Genomic DNA, 17980 nt, shown 5'->3' with positions numbered 1-17980 from the left:
TGTACTAAAGATGCTTCAGGGAGGCCACGAGCATTGCAAAGAGTAGTCCAAAAGAGGCCAAGACTTAACCTGACCAAGGGCTCTACTCGTGGTTCTCTAGCTGATCTGTGTGTCCCAAAGACATATGCAAAGACACTCAACAACAAGCAGTATCCCTAGCATCCACAATTCTATGGAACCTTTATAGAACAAATGACTAGAAGAATGCTTTTGTCTTAGCCTATTGTGCTTAGAACAATAGAATGTAGAAGCTGGTTGTCTACAATATGATTTGCTTTTAGATGACCAAGAACAATTCCATACTTTCAGTCCTGCCACCTTTAAAGACATACAAGCCTGAGGAAGGTTTGTATCTCCTTTTAGTATATAAAGGCATTCCAAACTGTATCTTGATGTTTGACTACAGAAATTACTTAAAAGATACGGCCAGAGGTGACGCTTAGCAGAGAAAAGGCCAATCTAGGGATGAAGATGGAAATTCCCAAAATTAATGCGATACCATAGCATTTAGCACAAAAACATTGACCAAGTCAATGTGATGGTAATCAACACCAAAAGAAAGAATTAGAGATATTGATACTGTATGGTTTGTTCAAGAATTTTCTGATGGAGTTCAAGCAGGTTCTACAGATCCAGCATCTGGTAATCCTGATGCCAGATGGCAAAATATTTTAAAAATCAATACACACTACACTGTACAGTTATTGAATCCAGTGTAATCTTTGCTGTTTATGTTCTGGTTCAACTGCTGTTAATGTTAGAAAGGGCCCAGTACAGGAAACATAAGTATGCATCTTTGTTCTGTAATCCTTGGAGTTTGCTCCATCTGTAACTAAAAAGAAACTTTTGATTTCTTGGGATCTGGACTAAAGCTTCTCAGTCCTCTGAAATTTGGGAGAGCTTCACACACTAAAAAAGATACAGAGCTGTCTCTCATAACAGTTTCAATGAACGTGATGTTATCTCAAACCACACAGCTAGCTTTTTTTGCTGCTTCTGAAATATCTCCAAGCAGATATGCAACATGTGAACAGCTTTGCATCCACTTAAATTACTAGTACTTACACTTAGTTTATAATATTACTGTCCTTTTGTAGGGTGTTTTTATTTATTTATTTATTGTTTTGTTATGCTATTCTATTTCTATTTTCATATTTCACTTTTTGGTGTGGTTTGTGAAAGCATTTGCAGAAGTCTTTGTGAGGCTTAACAACAATTCCATGGATACTTTCTTGCTGACTTTTACTCCCAGTTCCATCACAGTTGGAAACAGTTATTCAGAAGCAAGCAGAATTTTTTTGCTTTGGGTTAACACTAATTCTTCATTCTAGGTTCTGGTACCTCCAATAAAATTACAGAAAACAACCTACACAGGTTTTGAGGCTGTGTATGGATAACTACAAAACACAAAAGGAAAGACTTTTCTTTTTCTTTGTAAGTCATCCACTTCAAATGTATATTCTGTTTTTTGTAAAAATAGTTTTTTTCAACAAATAATTCCTTTTAGATGCAGGAAGACAAACAATTTTCAACAAAAAATTCATATAATCCAAGAAGAGATCAGTCTAGAAAATCTAGAAAGAAAAAAAATCTAGAAAAAAAAAAGGGACCTTGACAGGCTGGAGAGATGGGCCTGTGAGAACCTCATGAAGTTCAACAAGGCCAAGTGCAAGGTCCTGCACGTGGGTCGGGGCAATCCCAAGCACAAGTACAGGCTGGGCGGAGAATGGATTGAGAGCAGCCCTGAGGAAAATGACTTGGGAGTGCTGGTGGATGAGAAGCTCAACATGAGCCGGCAACGTGCGCTGACAGCCCAGAAAGCCAACCGTGTCCTGGGCTGCATCAAAAAGAGTGTGGCCAGCAGGTCGAGGGAAGCGATTCTGCCCCTCTACTCTGCTCTCGGGAGACCCCACCTGGAATACTGTGAAGAAGGACATGGAGCTACTGGAATGAGTCCAGAGGAGGGCCACGAAGATGATTTGAGGGCTGGAGCATCTCTCTTATGAAGACAGGCTGAGAAAGTTGGGGCTGTTCAGCCTGGAGAAGGCTCCAGGGAGATCTTAAAGCAGCCTTCCAGTACCTGAAGGGGGCCTACAGGAAAGCTGGAGAGGGACTTTTGACAAGGACATGTAGTGATAGGACAAAAGGCAATGGCTTTAAACTGCAAGAGGATAGATTTAGATTAGATCTAAGGAAGAAATTTTTCACTCTGAGGGTGGTGAGGCATTGCAACAGATACTCAGGGAAGTTGTGGATGCCCCATCCCTGAAGGTGTTCAAGGCCAGGTTGGATGGGGCTTTGAGCAACCTGATCTAGTGGAAGGTGTTGCTGCCCATGTCAGGGGTGTTGGAACTAGATGATCTTAAAGGTCCCTCCCAACTCAAACCATTCTATGATTCTATACTCACTTTTTCCACTGATGATATCCGGTCTGGCTTTCATGACTTTGCAGAACTGTTTTCTACAAATTTCTGTCCACCCAGTTTGCTTCTCTGGACTTCTTAAGAGTGATAACAGCTTGTCAAGATCTTTGTCTAAAAGAAATAAAAATTAGTGTTATTCTGTAATGATTATCTTGGAACTTTTCTTTTTTTTTTTCCTTCTTTTATTTTTTCTTCCTTTTAAACGTATTATGGTAAGTAATCAGAAGTTATTAGTTACAGAGTACCACAGAGACAAGCAGATGCATTCAGAAACTAGAAATCATTTCAATGAAGAACAAGAAAGTCAGACACAGCTGAGAGCCCTGTCATTGCCTAGTATTTTGGCAAACCTCATACCTTAGGAAGAAAAGTCTAAATACCTTAGGAAGAAAAGTCTAAATAAATATCCCCTATCCTGTGACAACTAAACTGGAGAAGCAGTTCTAAAGCTGATAACATTCTGATTTTTACAGAACGGAAATATTCATTCTACATACTGCTGGGTTTTGAACATTCAAGACATTACCAAGGAACATTTTATAACTCCCCTAAAGTTATTACTCTCCTGTCCTGAAATGATAAGAATTGGATAAGAATTGGAAAAAGGTTTGGTATTTCCATGTAATTTCACACTCTGAGAATCTAAAATAGAAAAGATAGGCGAAGATCCTCCAACAAATATCATTGGTTTAATAATAAAACCATGAGGTGGCAGCACTACTTTGTAGAACATGAAATGAAGCATGGTAAGTCAGCAAAATAAGTGTTCCATAGAAAATTTCTGCTTCTTTCTGTAAGCAGGTTTCCTTCAGACCCTTCTACTATGGACAGATATTATGACACGTGTATGCCTTCAGGTTGCTAGGCATATCTATCGATTAAATTTTGCAAAAATATATTGGGCTACTCATGCTATGAGAATTCTTATAATAGCTTTGCTGATAATCTCCACCTTTACCCAACTTCGGCACAAGGACTTAGAAATGGGACAAAAGGTTACACTAAAAGTATACTTTTGCTGTCACTGAAACGTCACATTGCAAGTTTAGCGTTAATATTTAGAGAACCTTATAATTTTACACCGAGTTTTCTAAAGAATCTAGGTGCGCCCAACATGCTTCAGCCCAGGACCACAGGCTCTTTGTTGGTGCTGTCAGAGGTCGAAACAATATAATTCGGGCATTTTCTAACTTACGAATGCTTGATTGTTTACCTGGGCACTGTTAGAACACAGTCTTTTGGTACAATTGTTATGTATGAGGCACAAATCAGATAACGTTTTTCATTCTGTCATGGTTTTAGGCTGATCCAGCAACTAAAACTCACACAGTCTCTCCTTCTCCAGCAAAGTAGAGAGGAGAAAAAAAAAAGGGACTGAGGGTTGAGACAAGAACAGAGGGAGCACCCACCAACCATGGTCCCGGGCAAAAGAGACTGGGATTTCTTAAAGCAAAACAGTTTATTAATGATTACTTAGAAGGACAAAGGGAAACAAAACCGGTTACTTGAGAGGACAGAAAGAAACAAAACCAGATCTTAAAACTGACACCTTCCCCTCCCCTTTTCTTTTCCTCCCGGCTCTACCTCCTCCCCCCAGCAGTGCAGCGGGCAGGGACTGGGGGAGTGCAGGTCAGTTCATTCCGTGCTGTTACTGCTGCTTCTTTCTTAAAGGAGGAGGAGTCCATACACCCTTTTCCCCTGCTCCAGTGGATCCCCTACCCACGAGGAAAAATCCACAAACTTCTCCAGCGTGAGTCCAGCCCACTGGAAACAATCCTTCCCCACAGATTGCTCCGGTGTGGGCTTTACCACAGTCTCGGATACTTAGGGAGTTGTAGCCACTCGCTCTGGCGTGGGTTGTCACGCAGACTCCAGATGCCTCTCTGCCTTGTCGTGCATCCCAACACGACCATCCTCAGGCTCCAGCATCTTCTCCCCATGGGCTGCGAGTGGGTCTCTACTCCACCGAGGCCGTCCTGGTTGTAGGGGGGCTGCCTGCTATCTCACCATCAGCCGCAGGGGAAACTCGGCTCCGGCACACCTCCTCCCGCTCCATCCTCACTGACCTGCTGTCGATGCAGCTGTTTCTCTCAGGTCTCAGTCCTCTCCAGGTGAACTCAGCCCAGTGGGCACCCCAGGAGTGGGGTGGCCCCGAGCTCCCCAGCTGGCTCCGCCGCCACCATTCTCCGTGGGCGGTGCCGGCCCGAGGCAGGCAGCCGCCCGGCCGGGAGCCAGGGAGCGGGGGCAGTGCCCTCCTCCCTTCTCTCCTCACTCCTGGGCAAAGCACATTTTCAGGTTCCTTTGTCCCGACTTAAATAGGGCAATTCGCAGAGGCGCTGATTGGATCAAGCCTGAGGGGGATGGGAGTCTGATCTGGCGGCCAGAACCAGGTCTGACCCAGTTCCAAAACCAGGGAGGTCACAGGGAGCAAAGCCCCTCTCCTGCCACCAGAACCCCCACCCCCTCCACATCAAACCATGACAATTCTATGTTCAGCTTGCTTATAAAACAAATTTGCGCAACAGTTTACAAAAAGATCTTCATGAAAGATTCCTTTTAAATGCACAGAAAGAATTTCAAAGATTGCTCCTTACTGTTACTCTTATCCTGTTATTAAAGATACATTATCTCTTTACAATACGGAGACATGCCTTCAAAATTAAAATTGCCATTGATGCAATGACAAAAGGGCAATAACCATGTTCTCTTCTCTCTTGGCTATAAGAGATTTTTTTTTTCCTCTATCTTCTACTAAGTTAGAGGAAATTACACATGCTGTACCATTTTTCTAGAATAAAATATCACAGGCTGAGGCAGTAAATTTCACAACCAGCTGAGTCTCACAGAGGTTTGAAAACAGAAGAAACATAGCACAACAAATGTAGAACCAGCATGTGTAATCATATATGAAAATGTTAAGTTGGCTTTCAACAACATGATGTCTGTACTTAAGGCTTTAAGAATTTTTTCTTTAAATCACACATCTTCTGCAACCAAAACGTCTGACTTGGAATTCGCACTGAACAATGAATACTAGCAAGCTACCATGATGCATGATCATCTACCTGGACTTGTGCAAAGCTTTTGACACTGTCCCACATGACATTCTTCTCTCTAAACTAGAGAGGCATGGGTTTGATGGATGGACCACTCGGTGGACAAGGAATTGGCTCAATGGCCGCACTCAGAGAGTAGTGGTCAACGGCTCGATGTCCAAGTGGAGACCGGTCACGAGTGGCGTCCCTCAGGGGTCCGTGTTGGGCCCGGCCCTCTTCAACATCTTTGTCGGTGACGTGGACAGTGGCATGGAGTGCACCCTCAGCAAGTTCGCCGATGACACCAAGCTGTGTGGTGCTGTTGACACGCTGGAAGGGAGGGATGCCATCCAGAGGGACCTCGACAGGCTGGAGAGGTGGGCCCGTACCAACCTCATGAAGTTCAACCAGGCCAAATGCAAGGTCCTACATCTGGGTCGTGGCAATCCCAGGCACAAATACAGACTGGGCGGAGAATGGATCGAGAGCAGCCCTGAGGAGAAGGACTTGGGAGTACTGGTGGACGAGAAGCTCAATATGAGCCGGCAATGTGCTCTTGCGGCCCAGAAGGCCAACCGCGTCCTGGGCTGCATCAAGAGGAGCGTGGCCAGCAGGTCGAGAGAGGTGATTCTCCCCCTCTACTCTGCCCTCGTGAGACCTCACCTGGAGTACTGCGTCCAGTTCTGGAGCCCCCAACATAAGAAGGACATGGACCAGTTGGAGAGGGTCCAGAGGAGGGCCACGAAGATGCTAAGAGGGCTGGAGCACCTTTCCTATGAGGACAGGCTGAAAGAGTTGGGGCTGTTCAGCCTGGAGAAGAGGAGGCTCCGGGGTGACCTTATAGCGGTCTTCCAGTACCTCAAGGGGGCCTACAGGAAAGATGGGGAGAGGCTATTCAGGAGGGACAGTTGTGATAGGACAAGGGGTAATGGTTTTAAAATAGAGGGAGGTAGATTCAGATTGGATATTAGGAAAAAATTTTTTACCATGAGAGTTGTGGAACACTGGAACAGGTTGCCCAGAGAGGTGGTGGATGCTCCATCCCTGGAGATGTTCAAGGCCAGGTTGGACGAGGCCCTGAGCAACCTGATCTAGTTGGAGATATCCCTGTTCCTTGCAGGGGGGTTGGACTAGATGACCTTTGAAGGTCCCTTCCAGCCCTAACCATTCTATGATTCTATGATTCTATGATGACAAGGCACACTGGAAAATATATGCAAGGTAGCAAGTAAAATAATGCATACATATGCTCTGGCCAAACAAAGTGGAAATAATTTCCTCCCATATGCAACATTTGTTTAAAAATGTTAACGTATTGGGAAGGGCTAACTATTCAAATTCTACTTTTTGAAGGTAGAACAAATTTCAAGTTCAAATGCCAAGTTAATTTATAAAGTAATTTTATGTAAAATAAAACCGATCAAACTCAGTTTTCTAACAGAAAATACTGACCCCTGCAAAATGGAAACAATCAATTACACTGCCTTTCCTCAGGCAACTTGGTTCCCAGAGTACTTGATGCTGCTATGAAATATCTTCTGGTCAACATGAGGGGAAAATAAAGGTGGTATCTGTAATAAGGTAAATGCACATGCACTCACTCCGGCTGTGCACAACCCCTTTGCCATGGGATCATGCAGTTGCCATCATTACAGAAGGATTGTAGCCTGTACTTCTACTAACTATTCACTCAGGTAATGAAAGTTCTTCATACCTTGCAAGCTCTCCTTTGTTCTGTTTCTATATTTTGGACACTATAGAAACTAATTCTGTCATGAAGTGTGACTTCTGATTAAAGATTCAACAATTGTTTGAGCCAGTTGATGACTATTCAGAATACTTGCTGTTACTTTTACTTCTTTATAGGATTTCAGTTTTCCAATAAAACTTAATTGTTTCCACAAACAAAATACTATTTTCAAATTATCTTATTCTTTTAAGATTATTAGAATATTTTCAACAGAATTATGATATTGCCTATAATTTATTTTAAGCTGATCTAAAGAACTTACTGATTTGTAATCAGTAAATTGTTTCCCTGTCATTGGAATTTATTATACAATACATAGTATTTCAAAATAAGCTGATTACAGTAACTTATTATAATTAATTATTATAATTAATAATTATTCCAAATTAATTAATCTGAAATTCCTTTGTTATCCTCAAATAACTAAATCCTCAGTTAGTATCTTTCCAAACAACATGCACTGATCCTTAGAACAGCTTACGTGAGTATGAAAATTTAATGTGAAGAAGGATTTACTTTTACAGTATTATCAGCAGGATTTCCAGTTCTTTCTCTGCCCTTTTCTGCTATTTCGATAACCAGTGAAGGTTGAAGAAGATCTTACAACTGCAAAGCAACACTCCTCTACAAGTTAAATAGTTATCTAACTTCCTAAAGGATTGTAATAATTCAGTTTGGCAGAGAAAGATCAGAGACTACAAGCTGAGATTTAATCAGTCAGCTTACCAAACAGAGACCAGGGTGAAACTTTGATTCCTCTGAAGGAAATACAACTACTAAAAAATAAATCCCCCAATAATTTCAATAAAACAGGACTTCAAGACCATGGCCCTTCCATCTCTGCTGCCTCCTTCTGGATTCTTGATTTGACCCCTATTTGTCTTTGCAGTTTTTCTCTCTAATATTCTTCCTCTCCTGCAGGTTTTACAAAATTAGATTATTTTGTGATTGCTGAAACGCACACATGCTAGTATCTGGCAGAGTCAATGCATCCAAAATTGTGCTGTTTAAACATGTAACCTTCTACAATGTTAATTTATGCTCCAACACTGCGATAAGTAAGTAAAGGTTACAGTATTACAGTCTTTTCTGAAATTTTGCTAAAGATCATGGACCACTGTATTTGCCTTAAATTTCCTGTAGGAAGGTAGTTCTTAATAAAAAAGGAACTTAAGCAACTTCAAATATTTACCAAATACAACTAATGCAGATATGTGTTCTGTTATCAGAATAGTGACAGGCAAGCAACCTACTGAAAACAAGAACTAATTTTTATATAACTAGTGGATATTTTCCCCCTCGAGTCAAGGAGGATACAAGACTTCCGATCCTCAGAGAGAACACAGGAATGTTCAAACTCAAATGACAGGGAAACAAGCATAAGATCCATGCAACCAAGATATAATAGCATAACTATGTATTTAATACACCCATTACATACTGTAACCAGTATTATATTTTGACAACTCACAGCATCTTATCTTCTTCCAGCTAAACCACTTGCTTCTCTTAACAGCTTGTCATTAAATGTGGACTATCACTTCCTCCAGTATGTCATCACAGCACAAAAAAAGAGAACCTTGGGGGATTTTTGAATGAAAATTGCTTCCAAAAAAATCATGATACCAAATAAATATCAGCTCACTTTCACAAGTTGGTAGGCAACTATAACTTGCCCAACAGTACTACCCCCCTAACTGGGGCTCCAACTACCACACAGTCCTGGGCTATGCATATTGCTTGTTACTTAGGGTGGGCTTTGCTAGAGGGTGGGCTATTTGCTAGAGGCGTTCTAAACACGTGCCAATGTCAAAAGAGGAAAGTCCCACGCTTCTTTCTTCTCTTTTCTGGTACATCACTAAATGGGTTCACTAGTTATCCTAGATTAATGACTTGAATCATTTTTTTCCTGGAAGATGCTAGAACTGCTGAAGGAGGTGAAGGACAGAAGGTGAGGGAACAGAAGGAGAAAAAAAAACCAAACCAAACAGCAATAGAAAGAAAAGTGAGGAAGGAAAAAAATAAGACTTTCCTCTTCTGATTATAGTGAGCTTTTAAATATGCTCAACCATAACAAGAAATCATATCCTAACTATGTGATTGAAGAGGAGTTCATGTCAATTTAATTAATCTGCTGCAGTCCTGCCTTCTTCTTCACATGTGGTTGTATTTTGCCATCCCAGTCCTTCCTTTATGTTAGTACTGGTTGCTTTGTATAGCCTTGCGAAAAAAAAAAATCAACACATTTACTAGTTTATAAAGCTATGGAACCTGCATATAAATAACCTATAAATAACCTACAGTTACCTGCATGTATGAAATCTGAACCACCACACTAGAACTTTCTGCAAGTTTAAATTGATCTTATTCCCTAAAAGACGCTGACTGATTTGCTTTAGGACCTGATTAAGGTCTTTTAAGATTTGCTTTATACCTTAGACTGATTATGCACATATAATCGTTTAGATATAAACCACTGACCAAGTCTGGGACTAGGATTGGATCCAAGTGTACCTAGACTCCTGTCTGAGAAGGAGTTTAGAAAGCAAGGGGGTCCTTTTGGAACCAAGGAGGGTCTCCCTGACAGTTTTTTCTGACCCTGTCCTCTGTGCAGTAAATAATCCAGTGCACCTTGACACCCAATCTTGTTAAACCACTGTCATATTTACCTTTGAACTTTAACTCACTATCTTATATCAATAAAATATGTTGCTGCTTCTCTCTTAAGAATGAAGTCCATCACTCCATCTGTGACAATATCTTACTCAAAATCTGTATTTAGAGATAATGAATAATCTGATTATATTTTATTTGACTACCACATCAAAAAAAATCCATATACGTATATGTATTTTAGGAAAGCCCATGTACATTTCTGATAGACTTGTCCACTTATTTCTCTTTCATCTTTCATTAATTGAGTGGATTTCTTAGAGTGGAAGACAATAGGCTCATATAAAATATCAAGCCAAAAATATAAAGGAAGATAAGTCAAAGAAGTGCAGGTGATGAAGACATTTATATGAAATTATAAGGGATAACAGGAAAGCTGACATAGCTAGTTCTTTAACAGAGAAAGTTTAAAAAAAAAAAAATTAGAACAGAGAGACTGCTAGTTTCAGGTAGATACCAAAAAAACCATGGCTGAAAAGAAATCTAAATTAAAAAAGAAAAACAAAAGAAAACAAAACAAAACAGAAACATGGCAGCGTGTTCCCATTCAAGTTAGAGGATAAAGTAAAGGCAGAACTCAGAACAGTGGCTGAGATAAAACATTAAAAGACTTTAAGAACATTATCACAAAAGATTTTTGGTAGTAATTCTGGACTGTACAAGTCAGGAAGAGTAAGATTAATGAATGATGGGGTGCCCATGTATATGGAAATGCTAAGCAGTGAATGCATCATTGTAGGGCAATTACGGACACTATTCCTCAGTAACACTCATCACCAACTGTCACAACTGCAGAGCTAGGAGAAGAAAAGGAAAATAGATCTTATGTGCAAACAGGAGAGCAAATATTACAGTTTAATACAGTTCTAAAAAGTTTAACTTTTAATAACCTACAGTGTAGTTAATATTACATGTAAAAAACCAGTATTGTTAATAGTTATATCCTCAATAACAAAGGACTATATCACTCTCTGAAAACCACTTAATAGCTCTTCCTCAAATTATCTTACTGAAATAAAAACTGAACAATTAAGATAAAAGAAAAGCAACAGGGTATCTTGCTGCAGTGTAAACAACTGGAAATGGCATAATTAATTTACACATGGAAGTAATGATCCACATACATCATTTGGAGTTTCACTATAAATTATCTTTGACAGAAGTAAACCATTAATATACTGCTATCCAATAGTTTTCTAACTCTAAATACTGGCTGAAATAATTAACGTATACTAAAAACCAGTTTATCTTTTAAGTTTATTTTTCCATATATTCTTTCCTACAGACACATATACCATATAGGCAAATGCTTAACATCTCCATCAGGGCAGATATTTCTAAAGACTGATGCACTAGAGATTTTCCTCAAACACAAATACACTTCTTGGGTCAGTCTACCCATTCAATATGTCATCATGACACAGAGGAACTACTTCACTACTCCAACGTAGTTACTAATTATATCAGTGTAAATTACGATACCTTCATTTTTAGAATCATAGAATGGTTTGGGTTGGAAAGGACCTCAAAGATCATCTAGTTCCAACCTCCCTGCCATGGGCAGGGAAACCCTCCACTACACCAGGTTGCCCAAAGCCTCATCCAACCTGGCCTTGAACACCTCCAGGGATGGGGCATCTACAACTTCTCTGGGAAACCTCTTCCAGTGCCTCATCACCCTCAGAGTGAAAAACTTCTTCCTTATATCTAATCTAAATCTCCCCTCTTTCAGTTTAAATCCATTGCCCCTTGTCCTATCACTACACGCCCTTGTAAAAAGTCCCTCTCCAGCTTTCCTGTAGGCCCCATTTAAGTATTGGAAGGCTGCTATAAGATCACCCCGGAGCCTTCTCTTCTCCAGGCTGAACAGCCACAACTCTCTCAGCCTGTCTTCATAGCAGAGGTGCTTCAGCCCTCGGATCATCTTCGTGGCCCTCCTCTGGACCCGCTCCAGCAGCTCCATGTCCTTCTTGTGCTGGGGACTCCAGAGATGAAAGCAGTATTCCAGGTAGAGTTTCACGAGAGCCGAGTAGAGGAGCAGAATCACCTCCCTCAACCTGCTGGCCATGCTCCTTTGGATGTAGACCCGGATAAGGTTGGCTTTCTGGGCTGCCAGCGCACATTGTTGGCTCATGTTGAGCTTCTCATCCACCAGCACTCCCAAGTCCTTTTCCTCAGGGCTGCTCTCAATCCATTCTCCGCCCAGCCTGTACTTGTGCTTGGGATTGCCCCGACCTATGTGCAGGACCTTGCACTTGGCCTTGTTGAACTTCATGAGGTTCTCACAGGCCCACCTCTCCAGCCTCTCAAGGTCCCTCTGGATGGCATCCCTTCCCTCCAGCGTGTCCACAACACCACACAACTTGGTGTCATCTGCAAACTTGCTGAGGGTGCACTCAATCCCACTCTCCATGTCACCAACAAAGATGTTAAATAGCACTGGCCCCAGTACTGAACCCTGACGAACACCACTTGTCACTGGCATCCATTTGGACATTGAACCGTTGACCATAACTCTTTGAGTGCGACCATCCAGCCAATTCCTTATCCACTGAGTGGTCCATCCATCAAAAGCATGGCTTTCCAGTTTAGAGACAAGGATGTTGTGTGGGACAGTATCAAATGCTTTGGATAAGTCCAGGTAGATGATGTCAGTTGCTCTTCCCCTACCCATCAATGCTGTAACCTCATCATAGAAGGCCACCAAATTAGCCAGGCAGGATTTGCCCTTAGTGAAGCCATGCTGGCTGTCACCAATCACCTCCTTATTTTCTATGTGCCTTAGCATAGTCGCCAGGAGGATCTGCTCCATGATCTTGCCATGAACAGAGGTGAGACTGACTGGCCTGTAGTTCCCTGGGTCTTCTTTTTTTCCCTTTTTAACGATGGGGGCTATGTTTCCCCTTTTCCAGTCATTGGGAACTTCACCAGACTGTCGCGACTTCTGAAATATGATGGATAGTGGCTTAGCAACTTCATCTGCCAGTTCCCTCAGGACCCGCGGATGCCTTTGATCCAGTGAAGTAAAACATCCAGTTGACAGTGTTTGTGAGCACTACATCAGCACAGGATAATACAAGAGTGTTAAAAACCAGTCCTCTAAGGTGCAGCCTTCAGGCCTTGCTGCTGGGAAACACTGTTCCAGACACTGCAGAGTTAGCACTGCTCTGCTTTTTCTTACAGCTAGTTAGTCCTCCCCACTTTTCCCTCCAAAGTGAACAACCAGAATGGTGCCAGTGGTGTATGTTTATCACTGTCCTTCAAAATAATTTAGAGAGGGAAGAAAAAAAAAAACTGTTTCTTGTGTTTTCTTCATAGAAAACTCAGTGTGAATGATTCCTTTTCAGTGACCACCCCTCATATGCTACTTTATCTATGGTTTTCCTTTATACTAGATACAGTCACAGGCCACGAGGTCTAGGGCTGTGGAAATGAAGGCTCCTGTTCCCTGACCTCAGTAGTACATAATCTTTTCAGTGAGCAACAGCCACACTAGTTCCAAAATATTCAGTGATTAATTTCAGCTTTCACTCACAAAGGCAACTTCCATTAGTTGGGAGACACCCCTGGGAAACAAAGGTTCTATTACTGCATCTGTCCTTCAACTCCATCTGAAGGGAGGGTCAGAAGAGAAACATGTTCAGAGACAGCAATATCACATCTGCATGCACATTTTTTTCCTTTCTTTTTTTTACCTTCTCCCCTCAGTTATCTCCAATATTTGTTGTATAGATATATTTTAAAAAAAAAAATCAACTCAGGTGATGTTTTTACAGCTGACATCACAATTATGTGATGGACACAGGACCAATTTCAAAGGAGAAAGAAAAGGTAAGCTTCTCTTCAGGTGTCCAAGTCATCTGGGTAATAAGAGATGAGGTAAATAAGAAGTCAGGACAGACAGAATGAAACCTACAGTTACAGCCTTTTCAGCCAAATAAACTGCACATTCTTCAACAGTGCTAGGAATCTAGTAGTCCTAATTATTCACATAAGAGAAACACCCCAAAAGAGGACAGGAATGAAACCACACAGGTTGCATAATGAAACACCACAGCATGAAATCTGAATGCAGACAGCTGCAGGTAACCACAGAAACATTGTGCTGGCCTTCGATCCTTGGTGACATAATACAACGAAGCAAGAAGTCATGCATTCCCACTCATATGATGCACAAGCATTTGCACAGCTGCAGAACGCTTGCCATTCAGAAGTCGTCTGTGTGAACCCTGTCCATCTCCTTGCACTGAAGCAGAATTGAAATTCAGCAAGTGTTTGTCTAAACTGTTTTTAAAACCTCTGAGCAAGTTGTGTAACACACAGTATGATTTCTGAATACTCACAACAACAAAGAAGTTGCTCTTAAAACTTCCAGTGACGATTTCACGACTTCCAGATGTATCCTGCTAGATTTTTTTTACTAATTTGTAACAAATCTTTATTGCCAAGTCAGTCAAGCATTCCATTTTCTGCACAGGGACATAGAAAACAATCAATCTGCCCTCCTTATAACTGCTTTTAATGTACTAAGAGACTTGCATGACCTCTGTTTTTTCAGCATCAGCCCGTTCCAATTATTTCAACCATACTTGTGCATCACATTTCAAACTCACGATCTGTAGCTGTGCTCTAGAATCCCTCAAACATACCTATTTTCCTTAGAATTCAGTGCCTGTGTTAGAGGTACTCCACCCAAGGACTCACCACCTTCAGCTGACAAAGGTCATCTTCTGTCTTGTAAAAATGTAATTCACGGACCTTTCTCATAATCACGTTTTTAACCTCTCTAGTTACAGAGCACTTATTGCCATACTGTAGTGCTGAAGAATACAGTTCAGATATCCTCCATCTTCTACTCATGCTCGATTCCTTTTTTTCCAAGCACTTGAAATAGCAATTTATGAATTTCATTCCTTTCATTTTTTGATCTATTTATTCTGATACTTTATTTCAAAATAACTTACATATCCTAAAAGCTTCAGTCTGGCAAATTAGATATTCAGCTTGGTGGAAGAATCAATTTTTTTTTTTTTTTAAATGAGAACAAAAATAGAACACTATCAATGTTTTGTTTTCCTTTTTTTTTTTTCAAACAGCAAACACAAAATATTTTGTTTTACTATGAAACTAAATGATCTGTTCATTTTTCAGCTATATAGTCTTTTACTTCTAGTAAAGAAGATACCTCTAGTATCAAAAATGCCATTTCAAATAAAAATATTTCAATACTTCATCAAACACATTTGGAAATCTTTGAAATCTCATTTCAGCAAATTTACTGTTATTCAAAAAAAAATTTTACCCTATCTTTCCTGGGTGGTTCTCATCCACAAAAGTGACAACTACAATTTCCATTCCATTATCTCAGTTGTTAATGATAAGCAACAGAATTGCTCTGAACAAGACAACAGAGAGGTTCTGTGGGATACAACAAAATATGCTTTTCCAATCCAAGAGCAATACCACCTGCCTCCTTGCAGACATATTTAAAACAACTGGGCACCCACTTTATGGTGATTTGATTGTTGTCTCATGTAAATTGCCTTGGGAAGCCTGGAACAGTATTACTAAAGTCAAGATACAGAAAACTGCCTGCTTTTAGGCTACATGCCCTTTCCTCTTGTCAAAGAAGGGAATCACCTTTTTTAAAATTTCTTCTAGATATTTATAAACAGTCTATTTTGTATTCTACACTTAATGTAGAATTTCTGTCACTTTAAAAAATCTGTATCTGCTAAGGAAATTCACAAATGATTTCTAATAAGTACATCTCAAGGATACAGCAAACATGAGCAAATACAAAGAATTATTTATTTACCATAAACCATTCATCAGATTCTTTTGCATTGTCCATGCAAATTAAAAACTTTAAAACTGTTTCTCTGTACGAATTAAACTGCTCTGCCTAGATAGTTCTTCAAAGGATTCTTCAGTCTGCCCACATTCCAAATTGATGTTCAGTGCGGAAACGAACTATCCTAAATACTGTCTATTTCACACTCCACCAAGCTTTGTAAACACAGGGATATGAATCACAAAAACAGTGTACAAAAAATTTGTAGCTTAACCATACGGTCTTGCTTCAGTTACTAGAGAAATGATATAAATATGTGTCATGAGCCACTCACCTGAGCCGAGCCAAAAGGTTAATCCTGAAGTTTGCATAAGAATTAGATTACTAAACAGAGCTTTGTGGATTGACAGTTGCACAAAACCAGACAAGCAAAACCAAACTGACTTATTTAGCTACAAATGTAGCTGACAATAAAAAAATCCTTAAATACTTATGAGATTATAATCTAGGGGATGGGGTGTGAGGAGGAAAGAGAAAAAAAAAATGAAATTGAGAGAGGTGCTTGTTTGACATCTATGCTGCTTGCATGCTTTGTATGTACCTTGTCTGAATTCAGCTTTCCTAGGAATTTCTGTAAGATAGCACTTTGGCAAAGGGAACGATGAAAACATTGGCCAAGGATACGGATCATTGCCCTAGAAACAGGACCAGAAAGAAATTAATTGAGGAGAAGAATTAATAGCATTTGGTCAATTAACACACAGGTAAAGTTCCCGGAATTGTTGACTTTGGACCAAAATTATGCTTGATACTACAATCCACAGTGAGATATTCCATAACTGGGGGGGGTGGGGGGGGGGCGGGGAACTGAAGCATACAAAATCCAAAAAGCATTTGAGCTAGAATTTTTTCCGCTATATACAACTGTCATTCTTGATTTTACAGTTCTTTTTTTCAACCAAAAGAGAAATTGCAAATTTTATAAAAATAAAAAAAAACCAAAACTGTATTTCCAATTTTATACAGTGATCTAGCTGTCTTTGCTGTACTAACAGTAATTTGCATTTCATCTGACAGCCAGTGAGAGGCAGAACATTTAAAGGAGCTGCTTAACAAACACTGTATTGTTAGAATATTGATGAAAGCTCCGGGTATTAGATACTGCAGATGAAAATCCAAGCACAGAAAAAAAAAATCAAATGAAAGGAAGATATAACAAATGGAAGGCAAATAAAGAAAACACAGAAACATAAAAGTAAAAAATAGACAAATTATATTCACTTTTATAGTAGGAAAAGTAACATTAAAATGGAGCAATATAAACATTTCATCTGAACGCATTATGTCCTAGGCACATGTCAACCCCAGATAGTGGGAACAATGTGATTTTTCAGTGTATCACTTCTTAAAAATGTTAGTCCTGTATAAAGCTAAAGGTGGACTAGTATTTCTTAATGTTAAATAATTTTCCCCATGCTGAATTATGAGCAAAAATGTTCAGTTAATGAAGGCAGGAGTTTTGGAAAGAGAAACTGTTAAACTTTAGCTTCTAACCTTATCCAGTACTCTCGAAGGCAAAATCCTTTCTTGTGGTCCTCCAATAAGATTTATCCTAACAAGAACATGGTTTCTCTCCACTGATAGACCATCAATTATAAAATCCCTGGGAAAAAAAAATCAAACACAAAACAAAAAATTCCAAGAACCAGAATCACTTCGATTTACTGTCTGTTTATTTCAGAAAACTTAATGAGCAAGAATAACTTTAGAGACATATCAGAGTTAAAATACAACCTGGAAAACACAACAGTATAAACATATCAACAGAAACATGAAGTATTTTGAGATGTCTGCAAGCATTATCCTAACATCCTACTTTCCTACCTACTGTTGACTGGAAACATCTGAATAATTAGGGGACTGGAAAGTGCAGAAACTTTGCAAGCTTTGTTATACCCACATGCTCAGTAACTAGGGCAGAGACAGTTCATGGACCATCAAATTTTGCTCCTTATTTGGTCTACCAGCAAATTTCTGCTGTCACAAATAAGCAGAGTTATTCCTAACTTAACACACAGCTAACTTGCTATCTGAAGTCACTATGTAGTCCAAGGTACAATTTTTTTTTAAAAAGGAATAAAAATCGGCTTTTATACACCAAGTTTCTTACAACTTTTTCCTTGGTAAGGAAATATTAGGTTTCATCCTCAAATGGTATATAACAATTATCTATATTTGCTGAGATTTTATCCATACTGTGTACTGGTCCCAAAAAGCAAACAGTTAGAGAAAAGTTCTTAAAATT

The 17980-nt window shown here is 39.9% G+C and overlaps 1 protein-coding gene across 2 annotated transcripts in view; it reads right to left on the bottom strand.

Annotated features, from left to right (window-relative positions):
• TBC1D32 (TBC1 domain family member 32) overlaps window positions 1-17980 on the bottom strand; it is a 96503-nt gene that overhangs the window by 28214 nt on the left and 50309 nt on the right. For both annotated transcript variants that reach the window (XM_086632107.1, XM_086632108.1), the window contains exons 24-26: window positions 17230-17338; window positions 16277-16370; window positions 2409-2534 (exon numbers count right to left, since the gene is read on the bottom strand). In XM_086632107.1, the coding sequence (XP_086488233.1) occupies window positions 2409-2534; window positions 16277-16370; window positions 17230-17338 (329 nt within the window). The remainder of the gene's footprint in view (window positions 1-2408; window positions 2535-16276; window positions 16371-17229; window positions 17339-17980) is intronic.

The sequence above is a fragment of the Tauraco erythrolophus genome, chromosome 2 (genome assembly GCF_009769465.1).
Source record: "Tauraco erythrolophus isolate bTauEry1 chromosome 2, bTauEry1.pri, whole genome shotgun sequence".
NCBI classification, from domain to species: domain Eukaryota; kingdom Metazoa; phylum Chordata; class Aves; order Musophagiformes; family Musophagidae; genus Tauraco; species Tauraco erythrolophus.
This window is presented reverse-complemented; position numbering and strand designations above follow the sequence as displayed.